The 19,420-nt window shown below is 42.9% G+C and overlaps 1 protein-coding gene across 3 annotated transcripts in view; it reads right to left on the bottom strand.

Annotated features, from left to right (window-relative positions):
* FHIP1A (FHF complex subunit HOOK interacting protein 1A) overlaps window positions 1-19,420 on the bottom strand; it is a 140,663-nt gene that overhangs the window by 20,673 nt on the left and 100,570 nt on the right. For all 3 annotated transcript variants that reach the window (XM_073341346.1, XM_073341348.1, XM_073341347.1), the window contains 2 exons: window positions 4,342-4,509; window positions 1,062-1,141 (listed from right to left, as the gene is read on the bottom strand). In XM_073341346.1, the coding sequence (XP_073197447.1) occupies window positions 1,062-1,141; window positions 4,342-4,509 (248 nt within the window). The remainder of the gene's footprint in view (window positions 1-1,061; window positions 1,142-4,341; window positions 4,510-19,420) is intronic.

Below are 19,420 nucleotides of genomic sequence, written 5' to 3'. Positions count from 1 at the left end.
CCAGCTGGGTCATTTTGTTGGGAAGAATCAACATATAAAGCTCTTGGGCACAGGAGGGATTATGGAAGGACGAGGAGCAGACATAGCACATACTTGCATTCTGTTTCTTAGAGTGATTTAGGGGTTAACTAGATTGGTGTTTTATCATTTAAAGTAAATCAGTGTTTAATAACAAGCGATTCCCCAAATAAATAACACAATACAAAAATAAATGTAGCACTCACCTCTGTTAAAAGTCAGTGGAGGAATCGTACCAAATCTGAGTTCCCCACAAAGTTATATAAGGATCTGGTTCAGTCCCTACTTATGTACCCACATACACCAGCAGGGACTGGATGGGATCCCAGTGTAAGTTGTATTGGAGGGAGGGGAAAGAGACACGGAGAGATAGCTAATACCCCTAGATTTCCAATGGAGTTAATGATCTGATTAGGTCACTGTTAATACATCTGAGATTAATTACCAGTGACCTGATTTGATCCAATCTAATCTAATTCTAACAGACATGCCAACCACACTTGTTAAAATAACAACATAAAAAGAATAAAGAAAAGCAGCTAGAAAAATTTAAAAAAAATGTAAACTGAGGGGACATTGCACAATTAAAGCAGCATGTCCTTCTACCCCGGGGTACAACAGGTCAGGAATTTATCTGAGAAATTCCTGGGCAAGGGGGAGTAAAAAGGTTTGAAAGCTACAGAAAAGTAAATATAGCCCTGCTTCATAGTGTATTTAGCAGATTATAATTCATGAGAGAAAATGTTCAGAAGAGAAAAAATATTATAAATTTAGAACCAGGGAACATTTGGAGGTGGTAAATAATCCGTGGATTCTGTTCCCCCACTTTTCTACAAATAAATTACAACAAAAGAATATGTGAAAACCAGTGTCTCCCATTGTGCCTGGGTATGATAGGATATATAAACTGTGCCTCTCTTGGTTTGGTATATTTGTGTCAGGAACATATATGTTTTATCCCTATATTTGTTTGCTTGTTCCTTTTAAGAGCTCTAGCTGTACATCCAGAGACTTCTTACTGGAAAATTAGAATTAGTTTTTACCTTAAAACTAGCTGTAACATCACATCTTCACAGTGTAAGCCGATGAGTGTTCTGAACAATGCCAAAGATACCACACAGAGCTGGAAAATGATATACACAGTCAGTTTTTGATCTGGCAATTGTAACTTTCCTCCCTTCCATGAGGTAAATTTAATTCTGCATTATAGAAAGCACAGTCTGAATTTAGTGCTTTATCAGAGACTGAAAGTATGGTTATTTCATTCTGTCAGCACCCGGTAGGATTTTATTAGATGCCTGAAGTTATACATACACCAAAATATATTTTTATAAAATGCACACAAATCAGAAATTTGCTTTTTAAGAAGCTGAAGGAGAAAAGTTTGCAAGAACTGAAAAGTGAGAAATAGCACACCTTTCAAAGGAATTTTGCTAATTTAGACAATTCAGTTTAATTTGGTTTCAGCAATAAAGGGACTCTGGCCAACTCAATGGATAAAGCATAGCTTTTACCTCTGACACACGTAGTTTGACCAGCTGAAGGCCTTTGCTGGAAAGAGTTCAGTTATCTCACAAACTAAGGATATGTCTACACTAGAGCTGGAAGGTGTAAATTCCAGCTCAAGTAGACATACGTGCACTAGCTCTGAAAGCTGGTGTGCTAAAAATAAAAATGAGGACTAGCTGCCTCAAGTACAATCCTATCCAAAATGCTATGTACTTGCGGTGGCTAGCCTGGCCCACCACTTGCACCAGCGCAGGTACACTTCCAGTTTTAGTACCCTGCCTCAATCACAACTAGCACGGTATGTCTCCAGCTCTAGTGTAGACATACCCTGAGAGAAACCTCTTTTGTGAAAGCAGCATGTTTCCTGGTAATGAATGACTGACCCTATATGTATAGGAGAGGCTAATTGTTTATTTATCCAGGACAAAAGTGTTGAGGTTGCTGGGCAGGGTGAAAGTTATTTATGATGTTGCAGTACCTATTTTAGTTTACACTAGACTGAAGGGAGATTGGGAACTTGAATTTCAAAATTACCTTCGCTGGCATTAAATTACACATATGTGCTTTAACCCTTCTAAAAACGTTCACTGTCTTGGTGAAGAACTACAGAGGAGTCCTTAAGTTGGGCAGGTAAAAGAACATTAGTCCAAGGAAAGAGGACAGTACCTGACTCTTGCTCAGAGCAATTAACAGACTCCTGCTGGAAACCCTTATCACATGACCCATTTAAATGCCACCTGTACCTGAAGAAGAGCTCTGTGTAGCTCAAAAGCTTCTCTCTTTCACCAACAGAAGTCGGTCCAATAAAAGATAGGTACAAGTATAAGGTAGGTTAGGTACTATCAGTAATATTGGAAGCCAACAGGAAGAGACTAGTCAGCCACAACCTTGTGACTGTGTAGGGAGTTGGAGAAGGCGGCGGTGAGAAAATAGATGAGGAGATGACAGGAAAGTGGGATTCTTCCCAGAGGTGGGTAGGTTGAAGGACAATTGCAGGAGCCTTAGGAGGAAGTCAAGTCTTTGCAAAGGTAGAGAGAGGGATCGGTAGTTAGGGAGAGAGTTGGGGTGTTTTGGATATAAAGGGAAGAGATTGGTGAGGAGCTCTCCTTGTTTCCTTATTGTGATTTGTGGAGAGTTGTTCTAAGTGGTTTAAGGGTTCAAAATAATGATTGCTAAAGAAAATCAAAATGACTTCCTTAAATGTTATTGAAGACACATTATTTACACTAAATACTGTGTTATTTATAGAGAACCATCTCTTGCATTCCTAATAGAGTTGTAAAGAAAAATGAGAAAGTAACATGCATTTGAATAAGCAGAGACAGTCTATTTGTATTTCATTAAAGGAAAACAAGTATGTAAAATGTACTAGCAGGAAACAGAGGACGGTTTTTATATGTATGGATAGGTGGCCAAAAGAGTTGTAAATTTAATCCCGTCAATTATTAAGAAGTCTTTTCAGCAATAATAATGTGTGCAGCTTTTGTTCTATGGAAGCCCACAAAAAGCTGCAATTCTAGCGTTTGTACTTGGCCAAGCTATACTGGAGAAAACTCATTGAGTATCACAGAACCATTCTGGCCAAGGGCTCAGGAGTTGCTCAGGGCTGGAGAATTCTTTACAATACCCATTTCCTTTGCCTGTGGAACAGTAATTATGATTAGCCAGACAACATCTGCATTTTTTTGTCTACAAAAGCTGTTTATGAGTTTTCAGAGTTAATCCATCTCTGAAATGCAATAACAGCAACATATATCCATAGATGCATGCACTCCCATTCCTAAATACACTTCTAGTCCAAGGTGCTGTCCCTACTACACAAATGTAATGCACATACTAATTCTCTGGCTTTACCTGAACTTATACCACACGTTACTCTACAGCAGTGCTACTCAAAGTGGTGGTGTGAGCCATCGGCTACCGGTCTGCGCGCACATTGGAAAAAAAAATTGCCGGTCCCCCACATCAGATAGCTTGAGAAGCACTGCTTTACAGTATATTCATCAACGAGCTACCTACAGTGATATGCTGTGAATATTTTAACAAGGGGCTGTCTGCAAAATTGTAGCCTTAGCCTGTGATAAACCCGGTGTACTAAAGGTGCCTATGCTGCAGAGAAGAGGGAAATCTGATTATTTAAATACACAGCCAAACAAAACAAATGAACAAAATTGCTCTTATAAACAAAGAAGCAGGCCACATAACTGGTAAACAAACATGCTGGAAAGGTTTATACTTGGTTCCTGAAGAACAAACTGGGCATACTGACAGTGCTCAACTGAGGTAATTTGGAAGCGGGGTGGTTATAATGATCTCATGGTTTTGGGGCTGGGTAGTTTCTTCTGTGAAACTTATTTGAAAATGCCTGTTACTTGGTGCATTCTGAGCTATTTCATAAGGCCACCAAAATTGTTCTTCTTGAATATTTGTATAAATCTCAGGGATGAGTTATCTATGGCAGAAATAATTTAGCAGTATCTAGAGTGGGAATAACTCCACTAGAGGCAGGTAGATTACTCCAAACTTACTTTCTATTTTGTGGCAGAAGTTAGGCTCCTAGAAGCCCCACAGTCTCTCCTTCAACCACTCTACAGCTATCTCACACACTCCCAAACTGCTCATCACTGTGGTGGCTAAGTGACAACAATTACAGCAAAACAACATTATGTTTAGATCACAGAGTCAGGTACGAAAGGAAATTCGCAGTTAAAGGTTAAACAGAGCCATAGCAAATACAGATATGATGAAGCTCCCACTAAATCTCTTAACCCAAATTCATCAAAAGCACACATGCTCCCCTCCTGCTTGCCTTACCTGAAATGGAGTGTTGATTCGGCTCGTGAGCGTATCTAGGATGTGCACGTTCTCATGCTGGTGCAGCAGGATGAAACGCAAGAAAATCTGGAGTAGAGCTGGCTCTGAAACACTGCGCAAAAAGAGATCCAGGTATGCAGTTGTAGTCATTACCTCCTCCACAGTCACCTACAAGCAAATATATGGTAAGTGTACATCCTACAAACACCACCACTGTGCTTACATTATGTGTGCCTTCTGCAGTAACACTGTACACATGATACACTATAATAAGCACATTTTGTGCATTTTGCTTTTAAGTATGTGGAATAGAAAGCCTCTGACTTATTCAAAAATCAAATATTTTTGTTCTTATTTCAATGATTTGATTAGTTAAAAAAAGTACCACCCCCCTCTATCTGCTGAAATACAACACTGGTTCACAAATAACTTGAGACCCTCATCACCATTCCTCTACCACTGGGCTGGCTCCATTCTCCTGCCACTGTTCAGATTTGCATTCAGGAAATGGTAAAGCCATTTATTTGGTATTCAGATGCATATATTGAATACCAGCATATGCCTCACCCCTAAAAAGGAACAATAGTAAAGAGCAAACAATGAATGAACCAACAAAACAGGATATAGGGGTCTTTTTAAAAGAAAAAATCCCTCCACCAAGTTGTATTTCTTCTTTACCTTTCCACTTCTTATTTTCCAACAGCACTTTAACCCCCTACTCCAAATACACACACACACACACACACACACGTAGATTGATGCACAAAGTTTCCTACCAGATTTCAGGCCCAAGTATTTGGTATTCATACATCAAAATTTATATTGCATGTTACTTTGCTAACGCAGGATTTTTTTAAGCTTATCTATTGACAATATGTGCTGGCAAGGCACAAAGCATTCCAAAGGCTGCCTCTGCATCATGCACTGATGCTGCAAAGTCAGCTTTTTAAAAATAGCTACATATGAGCCTAATAAGCTTACGTGTACATAGATAAATCCTTACATATAGGAATCTGTCTATAAGAAAAGGGGCATTAAACATCTTTTATTTACCACTCTTAACTGGATGCATGAAAAGACAGATTTTATTAAAAAAGAATCAAAGCTGTCACTTAAAAGCTAAGAGGATTTAGAAAGTACTCAGAAGGGCAGCATTTGCGTAACATGCTGTAAATATTAAAATCCCAGTTCCATTATGCTGCTTGTTAGCTATGTACACAGGAATGTCACGTTGCAGATTCCTTTTAACACATTTTTAGGATCACCTTAGGAAACAATCTTGTTTCCACTAGTGACAGAACATAGGAATATTGCGTAGTCTTGTGAACTGTGTAGAAATGTGGAAGACTCCAAGTACCTCTAAATTTGGAGGTGGTCATTCACTCTCTTTTTGAAGCTTTATCCTGTTATTTACACACTGCCTCTCTGCCTGATGTTAATAGTTCAGGTAGTTTTGACTACTAACTCCCTTTTTCATTAGGAAAAAAAAGATACTGTACTAATGCAAGCTGGTCATAATCCTTCACCAAGAAAAAAAAAAATCAGGAGTTCATCTTCTTGGTCTGTTACCATAAACTTAGCCTGAAACAAACCTCAATCTCAAACATAATAAAAAAGGAAGAGAATATAGGACACAAAAGAGGAAATTCATGGCCACAGCCTATACTCTGCATCCCATTCTCACTGGCTCTGCAGACTCAGTAAAACCAGCTACACATTAGTTGAATGTATTATTTATGAACTAGGAAAGTATGCTCAGCAATGATGAAGCAGAGATGAAGACATAGCTCATGCACCAAGAATCCTACACTCTAACTTAGGTGCTAGCAGTACAGTTTATGCATTACACACACACACAAGTTAGAAGATTATTAAGATTGGGAAGTCAAGCACTCAATAGTTAGTAAATGCCAAAATTAAGATTGCCTCGGCAGCCTTAATTCAGCCCCCTTCTGCTTATGCATTATGACACAGTCTTTGATTACAGTACTGATGGAATATATGGGCCAAACTTGTTAACATAACCCAGTCACTGTCCAATATCAAAGAGTGTTAAATAAGATTCGGGGTTCAGTAGCCTGTACAGTACCATGGCAAATGCACCATTAACAATCCTTTTAACATTTTACTGAAGATACAGAAGACAAGGAAAAACAGTTAAAGCATCTGAAATATACAGTATTAAGTGAGACTTTCACTTTTAACAACATCATTTGTTCCCTTTCCCTTTAGCTGGAGAGAGCTTTGTTTGACAGTCCCTTAGATGGTAATAAAGATGCTAATAACTGTCCTTTTGGGAAAAAAGAGTAGTTAGTTGAGTTGCTGCTGTTAAAGTCTGATCTCGTTTCATCCCAGGTGGTGACTGGCATTTAGTCTGGTGGAGGTGGCAATGTTCTCCCTGGCCTAGTGTGCTCAGGACATTTCTTATAATTAGGACAAATTTGAGAACTGGTTGGGGTCTGGGGTATCAGGAGATGGTGGGGTAGCAGCCATCATGATGACATTTTCTTCAGTAGCTTCTGTCTGTTCCTGTCTGTCCACCCCCCATCCACCAAGTCTCTTTAAGGACACACAAAGAGAATGGTGGGTTATAGTCTTAGCCTTCACAACCTCCTCAGGCAAGGAGTTCCACAGGTTGACTGTGCGCTGAGTGAAGAAGAACTTCCTTTATTTGTTTTAAACCTGCTACCCATTCATTTCATTTGGTGGCCCCTAGTTCTTTTATTATGGGAACCAGTAAATAACTTTTCTTTATTCACTTTCTCCACACCACTCATGATTTTATATACCTCTATCATATCCCCCCTTAGTCTCCTCTTTTCTAAGCTGAGAAGTCCTAGCCTCTTTAATCTCTCCTCATATGGGACCCGTTCCAAACCCCTAATGATTTTAGTTGCCCTTTTCTGAACCTTTTCTAATGCCAGTATATCTTTTTTGAGATGAGGGGACCACATCTGGACACAGCATTCAAGATGTGGGCGTACCATGGATTTCTATAAGGGCAATAAGATATTCTCCATCTTATTCTCTATCCCTTTTTTAATGATTCCTAACATCCTGATTGCTTTTTTGACTGCCGCTGCACACTGCGTGGACTTCCTCAAAGAACTATCCACAATGACTCCAAGATCTTTCTCCTGATTAGTTGTAGCTAAATTATTCCCCATCATATTGTATGTATAGTCGGGGTTATTTTTTCCAATGTGCATTACTTTACATTTATCCACGTTAAATTTCATTTGCCATTTTGATGCCCAATCACTTAGTTTTGTGAGATCTTTTTGAAGTTCTTCAGTCTGCTTTGGTCTTAACTACCTTGAGCAGTTTAATATCGTCTGCAAACTTTGCCACCGCACTGTTTACCCCTTTCTCCAGATCATTTATGAATAAGTTGAATAGGATTGGTCCTAGGACTGACCCTTGGGGAACACCACTAGGTGTCCCTCTCTGTTCTGAAAATTTACCATTTATTCTTACCCTTTATTCCCTGTCTTTTAACCAGTTCTCAGTCCATGAAAGGCTCTTCCCTCTTACCCCATGACAATTTATGTAAGAGCCTTTGGTGAGGGACCTTGTCAAAGGCTTTCTGGAAATCTAAATACACTATGTCCACTGGGATCCCCCTTGTCCATGTTTGTTGATCCCTTCAAAGAACTCCAACAGATTACTAAGACATGATCTCCCTTTACAGAAACCATGTTGACTTTTGCACAACAATTTATGTTCTTCTGTGTCTGACAATTTTATTCTTTACTATTGTTTCAGCTAATTTGCCCAGTACTGACGTTAGACTTACCGGTCTGTAATTGCCAGGATCACCTCTAGAGCCCTTCTCATATATTGGCTTTACATTAGCTATCTTCCAGTCATTGGGAACAGTAGCTGATTTAAAGGACAGGTTACAAACCATAGTTAATAGTTCCACAATTTCACGTTTGAGTTCTTTCAGAAGTCTTGGGTGAATGCCATCTGGTCCTGGTGACTTGTTACCATTAAGTTTCTCAATTAATTCCAAAACCTCCTCTAGTGACACTTCAATCTGTGCCAATTCCTCAGATTTGTCACGTACAAAAGATGGCTCAGGTTTGCAACCTTAAGAGGGTTCTTTTAACATAATTTGTGTGTGTAATGATATCTATAATATGTATTATATAAACTTGCCTGAGGGAGCCCAGCCCACCACCTAGCAAAAGCAAAAGATGCTAAAAAATTACTCAACTACATGCCATGGGTTCTACCGCCAATGGCTTGGGAAAAGGAGCCATTAAGGTGGCAACTGGATTTTTCAAACTAGTTTATCAGTACTCTGTGTATCTCCTCTTCATCTCACATTTTTTTGCTTTTGTTTTCTTTCATGCTATTTGTGACAGTTGGTGTCTCTGTCCTATATGAATTACTTTCTCTGAAAACCTTGGGAAATGAAATATTGTATTCTATTTATGTTATAGGACCAGAACCGCTCTAGGCACCAGCAAAGCAAGCACGTGCTTGGGGTGGCACAATTCCAGGGGCAGCGTTCTTCTGGCCACTCTTTTTTTTTTCGCTTGGGGGGCAGAAAACCTAGAACCAGCCCTGTATAGGACAGTTAGCCTGGAAACTGGGACTCAGTTCATTTGCATGGCTGATCCTGAAGCAGTTTTTCTTAAGACATATCAAAAACAAGGAAATTAATTAAATTTTCTGCAGACTACCGGCTGGTTCCCTTGCCTTCAATTAAATGCCTTTAATGCTAGGACTGTTTTAGAAGCAGGTTAGACAAACACCTGTGAGGAATGTGTCCTTCGTTTGACCCTTTGAGCGCACTTCTGTCCCTGTTATTTCATTAGTTGTCCCCCGAAATCACTTGGCTTCCAGGTCCTGTGGATCCTCCCCTCAGGCTGGGGGGGGGAGGAAGGGTCCTTTAGCAGTGGGCAGGAAGAAGCACGTCCACTTTCTGGATCCTAATAGGATTAAATGTCTTTGGGAGAGGGATTTTGGGAAGTGTGTAAATCCTTTTTATTAAATGCAAATTAGTATTCAGGTAAACACCAAGAGTACAAGAAAAAAAATCTAACAAAATAAGAACAAAATCATTTACGCTACAACAAAGATGAATCCTGATTGGAGAAACACACTGTTCTATTCCACACGGACACCAAGACAATGGGCCCCCCTACATAACGAAGTATCTGCATTTCCAGACTGAAAGGGAAAGGAGTATATTAAGAAGAGAGAACACTGTCTTGCAGTGAAAGTTTACACAAACTCATAGAGAGTAGACTACAGATGAGGGAGAAATTTCATAACTGAAGTTTTGGGCTCACCCAGCAATGCCTCCACAATAGCTAAATGGATGTATTCATTCACACTTGTCATACATTTTGTGATTCCTCTCTTAAGTTCTGCTTTATGCCAAACAATTTTTACTTTTATTTAACCGCCTCCCTCCAGTTTTGGCTTTAGAGACTTTTAGCAAGGAAAACTCCTACCCATTACCCCAGAGAAAAATGAAAGAACTTCTGGTCTTACAGATTATCCGGTAAAAGGTGGAAAAGTCACAAAATCTTCCCTCACTGGCACTGTGAGGAAGCTAGTTGGAGTCAGTGGGAGCACTGGAAGTGCTTGAAGGCCCCAAAACACTATATTTTAACTATAGTGCTGTTTTCTTTATTCTCTTCTTCAATTTGCCTCTCTCACTTTTGAACAGATTGGAGACTGTGTCCTGAGTTAAGTGCAATATATCGAGTTTGATTCTCTAGAAGACATTCATATCAATTTCTTTACAGCATACAGATAATATATCATAGAATCATAGGACTGGAAGGGACCTTGAGAGATCATCTGGTCCAGTCCCTTGTACACATGGCTGCACTTATCTAGTATTATCTAGACCAGTGTTTCCCAAACTTGGGACACCGCTTGTTCAGGTAAAGCCCCTGGCGGGCCGGGCCAGTTTGTTTACCTGCCATGTCCGCAGGTTCGGCCGATCGCGGCTCCCACTGGCTGTGGTTCGCTGCTGCAGGCCAATGGGGGCCGCGGGAAATGGCACGGGCCAAGGGATGTACCAGCTGCTGCTTCCTGCAGCCCCCATTGGCCTGCAGCGGTGAACCGCGGCCAGTGGGAGCCGTGATTGGCCGAACCTCTGGATGCGGCAGATAAACAAACCGGCCCGGCCCGCCATGGGCTTTCCCTGAACAAGCGGCGTCTCAAGTTTGGAAAACATTTATCTAGACCATCCCTTACCGGTGTTTGTCTAACCTGCTCCTAAAACAGTCCTAGCATCAAAGATACATCCCTGGTTCCCAAAGAATGCAAGTGTTTATTGCCCATGTCACTGCTATTCACCAAGGCCAAATCTGAGACCTTGTTTCATTGTAGACACTGATGTCAATAGGAGTTTCTCAGAGTGGGACCTCATTAAGACGCTCCGGATTTGGCTTTACATGAACAAGTTTGAAAAAACAAAGAGGATCGCCTGAAACTTTCTCCATGCCTTCAACTGTCATCTTTCTTGAGCTTTGAAAACTCCCTTCTCTTCAGATATCCCTAAATTTCTAAGCATCAGAAATATCACAAGGAAGGGAGTTGGTCAAAGCAAGTGAATATGAGTTTCCTCCCCCACACATCCCCTTGTAAAAAAGTCCTTTACAAGGGAAGTTAGGTTGAATAGGTAATGTTAATAAATGAGTTTTCCAATATTACAATTAAACAATTACCAAAACAAAAACAACAAACCAACCTTCCCAAAACCATTCACAGCATCCTCTACATTTCAACCTTCCTATTCAAAACAGTCAAGACTGGATGAGACAAGTGGTCTTTTCAAATCCTACTGTAGAATTCTAGTATTTAAAAGAAAAAAAGCTGGAAAAAATCTACTTTCATGTCATTCATCTACTGATCAGCCTACAATTTGTGTTACCATCCACATTTGTTTCCATCCGAGGTTATTTTTATTCAATAGTTAAAAGAACCCCACATTTTTTCATAAAGAAAATGGCTGGTACAAATCTTTTTTTGAAAGTATTTTCTGCTACAGGATAGACTGACCAAGTCTTCACAGTCTTAGAGAGACACAAGTTTGCTTACAGATTATTCAAAATAGAGAAACCATGAGAAAGCCACCCCTGAAATCTAGTGCTCTTCTCTAATTACGGCATCATTTTTAGTAAATATCTTCTGTGATGATGGATTAGATGATGGAGTGGCAACTATGTAAATGATGCAGGTTTCACAAGTTACTATGCTTCTGACATAGTGAGGAGTCAAATAATTGTCATTGTGAGTGTCAGTTTAATATATTATTCTCATTGTGTAAAACCAAGTGCACTGATTCTTTATTGCTGCCTCCTTACAATATTATTGCTAATTTACAGCTTTCCCCCCTTTCATAAGAATATGGCTATCATGATTCAGCCCCTGCTTCACATTTTGCTCCTCGAAGGAGCTCATAGCGCCTCCTACCAAGCAACTATCCATGTGCCAGTTAGATACCAAAGTGAAAGATATTTTATACATACCACAGAATGGACAGATTAGATGTGCAGCATTTGGCATAGTGCCAAATGATCCAAATGAAAGGCCAGTGATCGCCTTTTCCAGAGAATAAAGCAATATCATCCTTCCTTGTGCAAACGGTTTTCAGTAAGGAGAAGGATGACATCACTCCCAATTAAAGTAGAAAATTATTTTTGGATAGTCACAAAGATATACAGTACTTAATGCATATATATGCTGTAATGAATAGTCCCCTGTCCATATAGTGGCGTTAACAAATGATCATCCCCCAGTTTGTCTCTTGTGTAACCCAGAGTAAATCTTAATCTTAAATAATTACCACAGTAAATTGATTATCTGCTTGGAGAAGTCCTGTACTTGAATAGCTGGTTTACCATACAGTGCATCAAGGTGAGATCCATTGCAGGGGCAGATTTAACAACTAGAAAGGACGGCAAATGCTAACCGGGCCCCACCTAGTCTGGGCCATCCTGCCCCCATCTCCTTCTCCCATCTGCCAGTAGCAGAAGAACAAAATGATGGGGGTTGGTGCAGGGTTTTATTGTGGGCCCCTACATGCAGTCACATGTCCCATATTCAAATAAACTCTCACTTCTTCTCCCACTCTGTGTCCCCCTTGCCCAGCTCCAGGTTGTGCCATCTGCTCGCTCTGGCTCATGCCCCTCAGTGCTGCTGCAACTAGAGCCATCACCACTGCTTCCACCAAAGCCAGAACGGCTGTATTGGGAGCCAGAGCTGTGAACCACCACAGCTCCTGCCACCAGAGCTAGTCAGAGCCACTAGGAAGTTCCCGGCCAATGGGTTCTGCAGAGATGGTGCTGAAGGGGCAGGGGCAGCAGCAACAGAGGCTGCAGAGACATGCCAGCCGCTTCCAGGAGCAGCGTGGGGCCAGGGCAGGCAGTGAGCCTGCCTTAGTCCCGCTGCACTGCCAGACTTTTAGTGGCCAGAGATGGCAATCGACTGGCAGAGGCTCCAGAATTGACCAGTCGATCGTGAGTTACCAGTTGGTGACCACTGCTCCATAGGCTTCACTGGAGTTACTCTGGATTTACACTGGTTAACTGATAACATAATCTGTCCCATTTGCTTAACTGGAATTTTGCAGGTTTTGGCTCAACAGATCTTATTTTTGGTGAACTCTCTCTCAAATCTGAAGAAGTGGGTATTCACCCACAAAAGCTTATGCTCCAATACATCTGTTAGTCTATAAGGTGCCACAGGACTCTTTGCCGCTTTCACAGATCCAGACTAACACGGCTACCCCTCTGATACTCTCTATCAAATGTTAGTTTTGAAAATGTGGCAAGACGCATCTAATGAATTTACAGCATTAATACAATATTGAGACATATAGTACCTACTGTTAATTGTATCATCATCCTATAAGTTCAGTAACCTAGAAAAAAAGTGTGTTTATTTCTTACATGTCAGGATACTGACACAGAACACCAAAAATTAGGCTTCTTTTTAGAATTGCACTCTTTCAAGCTATAAGTGACATGTTGTCAAAACGTAACAGCATTATGAGGCAGATAGGCCTTCATATGAAAGTTGAACTCCAAAATTCTGATTTTAGGAGAAAGAGACTTTTTGCTCTGACCAAGTTAAAGTCTAGTCTCTCACCCAGGTTGTATCTGTTAAAAAATGCTGAAAATATAAGAGAAAGTTTAAGCATCTGTCTTGAGAACAGGAACTGTTCCTCTATGTGCATGGCTGTGAATGTGCAGGTATTTTTCTATTATTTAAGTTCCAAATTACTTTAGAAATTAGGAAGCCCACAGCACTGTGTATAATGGAAGCAGAATCTATGTTCTGATTTAAGGAAGGATTTGGCTCAGGAGTTTCTCTCATTTTGCCCTTTCTTTATTAAAAAACAAGTCTCCAGGTGTATGAGTGAGATAACTTGAAAAAACATCATCAACTCAGCACTAAGTTCTTGGGTGGCAATTAGAAATGGTTTCTATATATGAAGGAGTTGTTCCAGCACAGTGAAAAATCTTCCTTATCTACTCAGCCAGGAGGTGTCTGTCCCAGAAGCAAGGGTTTAAAATAGTAACCTATTATGGAGTTTTTCTGGGTTTTATGAAGACCTCAGATGTAACTGCATTTGCTCGTTACCTTCTAGGGCAGGGGTCTCAAACTCAAATGACCACAAGGGCCACATGAGGATTAGTACATTGGCCCGAGGGCCGCATCACTGGCACCCCGCCCACCTCTGCCCCGGCCCCCACCCCCACTCCACCCCTTCCATGAGGCCCCTGCCTCTTCCCACCCCTTCCCGACCCTCATTCCCAGGAGGGGTTTGGGGTGCGGCAGGGGGCTCAGGGCAGGGGGGTTGGGATGCAGGAGGGGTTCAGGGGGCAGGCTCCGGCCCGGCGCACACTGGGGGCAGGGCAGGCTCCCTGCCTGCCATGTCCCCGCGCTGCTCTGGGAAGCAGCCGGAACCTGGGGGAGGGGAGGCACAGGGGTCTGTGTGTTGCCCTGGCTGCGCCTCCAGGCACCACCCCCCACAGCTCCCATTGGCCGGGAACGGGAACCACGGCCAATGGGAGCTTTGGGGGAGGTACCTGGAGGAGCCGCCAGGGCAACACAGATCCCTGTCCCCTCCATCCCGCAGGTCCCGGCCACTTCCCAGAGTGGCACGGGGGCAGGGCAGGCAGGCAGGAAGCCTGCCCTGCCTCCAGTGCACGCTGGATGGAGCCGCTCTAGGTAAACGCGGGGGGCGGGGGACCACGGGGAGCTGGTGGGCTGCAGGAAATAGCCCCGCGGGCCGCATGTAGCCTGCGGACCACGTGTTTGAGACCCCTGTTCTAGGTGGTTTATCTCAGATGCACCTGAGCCTTTCTTCAGATCCACTAAACGGTGCAGTCTGTCCTCCATTAAATATGTTTTGGCAGAATAGTGCATTAAGTTGTTAATTTTGAACATGAAAATTGAAAAGAAGTTTTGGTAGCCAGCAAAGATATGTTATTGGAAGAACAATGGACTTGCTGAATCTGAAGAAGGTTCATTAATGACTAAGGCTTGGAGCTTGATACTCTCCTAACAGCCAAATTGACTTCTGTTTTCAAAAGAAACGTGAATTCAATTGACTTCAAAGGTGAATAAGAAAAGGTTCATAAAAGTCTTAAGTACCACTGACAGATCCCACAAAAAGGAAATGTTAGCAACGGTTTCACTGATGTGGAGATCTGATTTCCTTAAGTAACATTTACATGGTGATAGCCAGCCCAATGTCTCGTTAACTGGTTTAATGACAGATATTAACAGTTTTTAGCTTTTTAAATACTAATGCCCAACTAATCTCAAGTACTTCATAGCCAGGGCCAGATTAGACTAATCTCAGGGCTAAATTCTGCCCTCAGTTAAAATGTGTAAACCCAGAACAGCTCCCAAGACATCCATAAAATTATTCTGGATTGACAAAAGAGTAACTGTAAAAAGAATTTGGCTCTTAGTGACTGGATAACCCAATTAGAATCTTTTTCTCCTCTTCCAATACAGTAGAACCTCAGAGTTACGGACACCTTGGGAATGGAGATTGCCTGTAACTCTGAAAAAGAGGTTATGGAGCTCAGCCCCATGGGGGATTGGGGCTGCAGACATGGGGTGGGAGAGTGGGGGGGATGCCCTCAGGGCTTCTGCCCTATAGGAGCACCGGGGCTCAGCGCTTTAGACCTAGGGGAGAGCGCTGGGGCCGGAACTTCAGCTCCAAGGCTCCGCTCCTGGCTTCTGCACCTCCACTCCCTGCTGCAGTGGGGGGGCCTTGGGGCTTTAGCTACGGGGGGAGTGCGGGGCTGAAACTGCTGCTCCCCTTGTAGCTAATGCCCCAAGACCCAGCGCCCCCATAGGGCTGAAGGCAGGAATAGAGCCGCGGAGCTGAAGCCCTGAGCCCTGGCACCACAGGCACTGACTCCATGGGAACTCCAGGGCTGGAGTACCCACAGAAAAAAATTAGGGCTTAGCACCCACTGGCAGTCAGCTATCCCCTCCCCCACAGCACCTCCTGCCCGCCAGTGGCCCTGCCGATCAACTGCTCCCCCTCCCTCCCAGCACCTACTGCCCACTGCGATCAGCTGTTCCATGGTGTGCAGGAGGCACCAGAGGGGGCAGGGGGAGGAGTGGGGATGGGGGTAAGGGCTTAGGTGAAGATGTGGAGTGGGGGGGAAGCCTGGGCCAGAATGGGCACTGAGCACCCCTGAAGCAAGGAGGAAGCCAGTGCCTGTGACTGCCCCCCCACACACACACCCATGGAAACTGTCAGCGGAGCTGTGGGCTGAAGCCATGCTCCCCAGTGCTCCCTCCCACCCCATCTAAAGCCCTGAGCCCCAGTGCTCCCAAGGGTAAGAAGCCCGGAGCCCTGACTCTACCCCCCACCTTGCAGCTGCAGACCCAAGCCTCCCTCCTCCTCCCCGCCACCCCTTCCAGTGTCTGAAGCCCTAAGCCTCTGGGCTTTAGCCCCAAGGCAGTACAGTGTTTGCTCCCCCCCCCCCCCCCGCTTTTTTTTCTGGCCTGCACTGCTGCCAGATTGAGGACTTCTGGTTCCACTGGTTGACCAGTAAATCCGTAATTTTGATTTAATCTGGTAGAAGGTTTCATTTGTTGCACACAAGCAGATTTTTTTTTCCCATTCAGATTCCAATTTTTATAACAATTGAATATCAATTAAACGTTGTGTGTTTGGTAGCTGGATTTTGGGAGAATCCTTGGTTTTGAGTCTTGCATATTTTCACTGCAAAACAGAAATTCTTCAGAACTGCCCAATCTGTAGATTGAAATATTGTCCAGTTTAGTCAAACTTTTGTAAATGTATTCTAATTTATAGTATTTTGCTGTAATTGACCAAAAAAGAAACAATTTACCCAAATCACTACATTTTACAAGAAAAATCTATAAGACTTCACTAGCAAAAATGGAAACCATTTTCACCTTTTTGTAAGAAGCCAGAATTGTATGCTTTGCTCAATAAATGAAATTTCCCATAGAATTCTCTACTATAAGAATTCTCTACTATAACCACTATTAGAATACTTTCCTGCTCTTGTGTAGTTTCTTTGGAGCTGTTGATATGGAACGTAAAAAAGTTTAAACTTTCATCCAGAGAACATAAATTATTTCTGACAAGATTTTTGAGCTTCTGTTGTCCCAATCTTGATACAATGCTTTCCATAGTTGCTCAGAGATGAAGTATTCAGGGCTTGTCTACACTGCCCCAGACTACGGGGGTGTGAACAACAGTGCATACAAAGTGCTGCGCTGTAACTCCTCCATGTGGACACTCTGGGCACAAACTAAAAGGTTCATATTAATAGGACTACATCAATGCCAATTAGGAACCTTTTAGTTTGCCCTCACAGCATCCACATGGGGGATTAACAGCACAGCACTTTGGTGAGCACTGTATTTATACCCCTGTAATTCGAACTGTGGGACAGTGTAGATATAGTGTAAATCTGGCAGCATGCGGTTAACTCCCTATAGAGACACCATCAACTCTGGGCTGCCATATAGAAAGCGAGACATCCAATACAGTAATGCAGTGCGAGAGAGTTAAAGCTGCTTTTGCGATCTCTACCTTTTCTATGAGGGGGGAGGGAAAGGGTTTCCTTCACCATCCTCAGATGGAGAAATGAACACAAAACTCTTCAATGGCAACCCCCTACAAATAGAAAAGGAGTTGTACCAGCTGAGCAGACTGTTTGGCTTCCTGTTTCAGCATGCATCTGTCCAGCAGAGTTTGTGTTTAATATCACAGTTGTACGTGCAGGGAACAGACTTAGTTTTGAGGCAATGTGGAGGACCATAAGATACTGCTCTACAGAAAGCACTTCTTTTAAGAACTCTTTAACGTTGGAAACTTAACTAAACTTAGAAACAAGATTATAAGAATGACTTAGAGAAGTGTTTGATCTCGAGGGAGGGGGGAGGGGTGGGGAAGAGGAGATCAAGCACACTTAGGGCATGTCTACACTGCAAAAACAAAACAAAAAAACACCAATGGCAGCGAGTCTCAGAGCCTGGGTCAATTGACTCAGGTTCATACTGTGGAACTAAAATAGGAGTGTAGATACTCCCACTTGGGCTGGAGCCAGAGGTCTGAAACCTGGCAAAGTGGGTAGGTCTCATTCTTTTTTGAAGGGGCAGATTTCCTTTGCTGCTGTCTATTTCTTTCCATGGTGGCTCAAACTACCAAGGAGTTTGGGGCAGGCTGAGTGAACATAAAAACTTTTCTCCTTGGTTGGGACAAAATACCTCTTCTCTGTCCTTTTAGGAGTAGGAATAGGTGTGCTTATCGCTGGATTTGCCACAACACCTTAGCTGGCTCTAGGATAGCTTTGTTAACCAGGGGTACCACCCTACTGCTGGATCTGGCTCTTCTTCCTCCTCTTCCATGGGCTCCAAGAGGAACTCAAGCTGGTCTCTTGGAGGAGCAGGATGATGGCATCCTTGATGGAACCGTATTGATTCTGGGTAATGCATGTACAGGTACGACGGCCCCCAATATGGCTAGTGAGACAGATCCATCATAGACTGAGATGGTCCCCAAGGCATGGAGTACCAGTAGTCCTGAGAGAGGTATGTCTTGTGGAAGAGCCCAGGAGATTCTGGATCTTGCATCCAGATTAACCTCACTCGATGGAGGCAATGATGGTCCCTCCTCAATGTCAGACCCTCCCGACGAGAACAACATTGGGTCCAATTCTAAAAGCAGTGTCATCTGTTCTGTAGATGTTATAGCTCCCCTACTGGTGGATGGTACTAGAGAACAGCCCCGCTCTTCATAGTATTCCTGCCCTGATGGTCTCAGAATCTCCCTAAAAAGGACTAGGTCTGAAAGGATGGGAGAGTGCAGATCCGTGAGGATAGTGATATCCTCAGTGGTCGTATACCTCTCTCCAGTCAGGAAATGAAAGGTCCCATCTCCCAAAACCAACGGAGCTGGCATAGGGAGTAGGGTTGCCAACCTTCTAGGATTGTCCTGGAGTGTCCAGAAATTAAAAATTAATCTTTAATTAAAGATTATGTCATGTGATGAAATCTCCAAGAATACGTCCAACCAAAATTGGCAACCCTAATAGGGAGTCCCTTGCTAGTGAGAGTTTCCCTATGTGAGCATATCAGTACTGTTGGTGCATATGACTCCCTGTGCTTCTTTGCTAGTACGGATGGTTGTCCAGGTAGGGAGTTGCAGTGTTTCTCCTTGCACAGTACTAACTACGAAGGGGAAACAGACAGTGCCAGAGCTGAAGCTGCAGCACACTTAGCCCTCAGAGCGTGAGACTCAGTGCTGTGGGTCTTCAGGGATTCTGAACCTCTGGACCCTATGGCACAAAGACTCATGGTTTAGAGGGTGTCGAGGAAAAGTCTTCCTCTTAGAGGAGGACTTGGGGGGATACTCTCTCTAGATAGTGCTTCATCTGAATAGAGAAGTCCTTAGCTCTACCCCTCTGTCTTAACACATGATATACCAGGGAATTTGCCCAGGGTGGGTCAGACTGAGGCCTCACTGAACACTCCATAAGAAGTTACTGCAATCTAACCTCCCATGCTTGGCAGGTTCGGCTGGGGAAGGAGCAGCAGA

This window comes from Lepidochelys kempii, chromosome 4, assembly GCF_965140265.1.
Source record: "Lepidochelys kempii isolate rLepKem1 chromosome 4, rLepKem1.hap2, whole genome shotgun sequence".
Taxonomy (NCBI): domain Eukaryota; kingdom Metazoa; phylum Chordata; order Testudines; family Cheloniidae; genus Lepidochelys; species Lepidochelys kempii.
The sequence above is the reverse complement of the archived record's forward strand: the minus strand, read 5'-3'. Positions and strand labels throughout refer to the sequence as shown.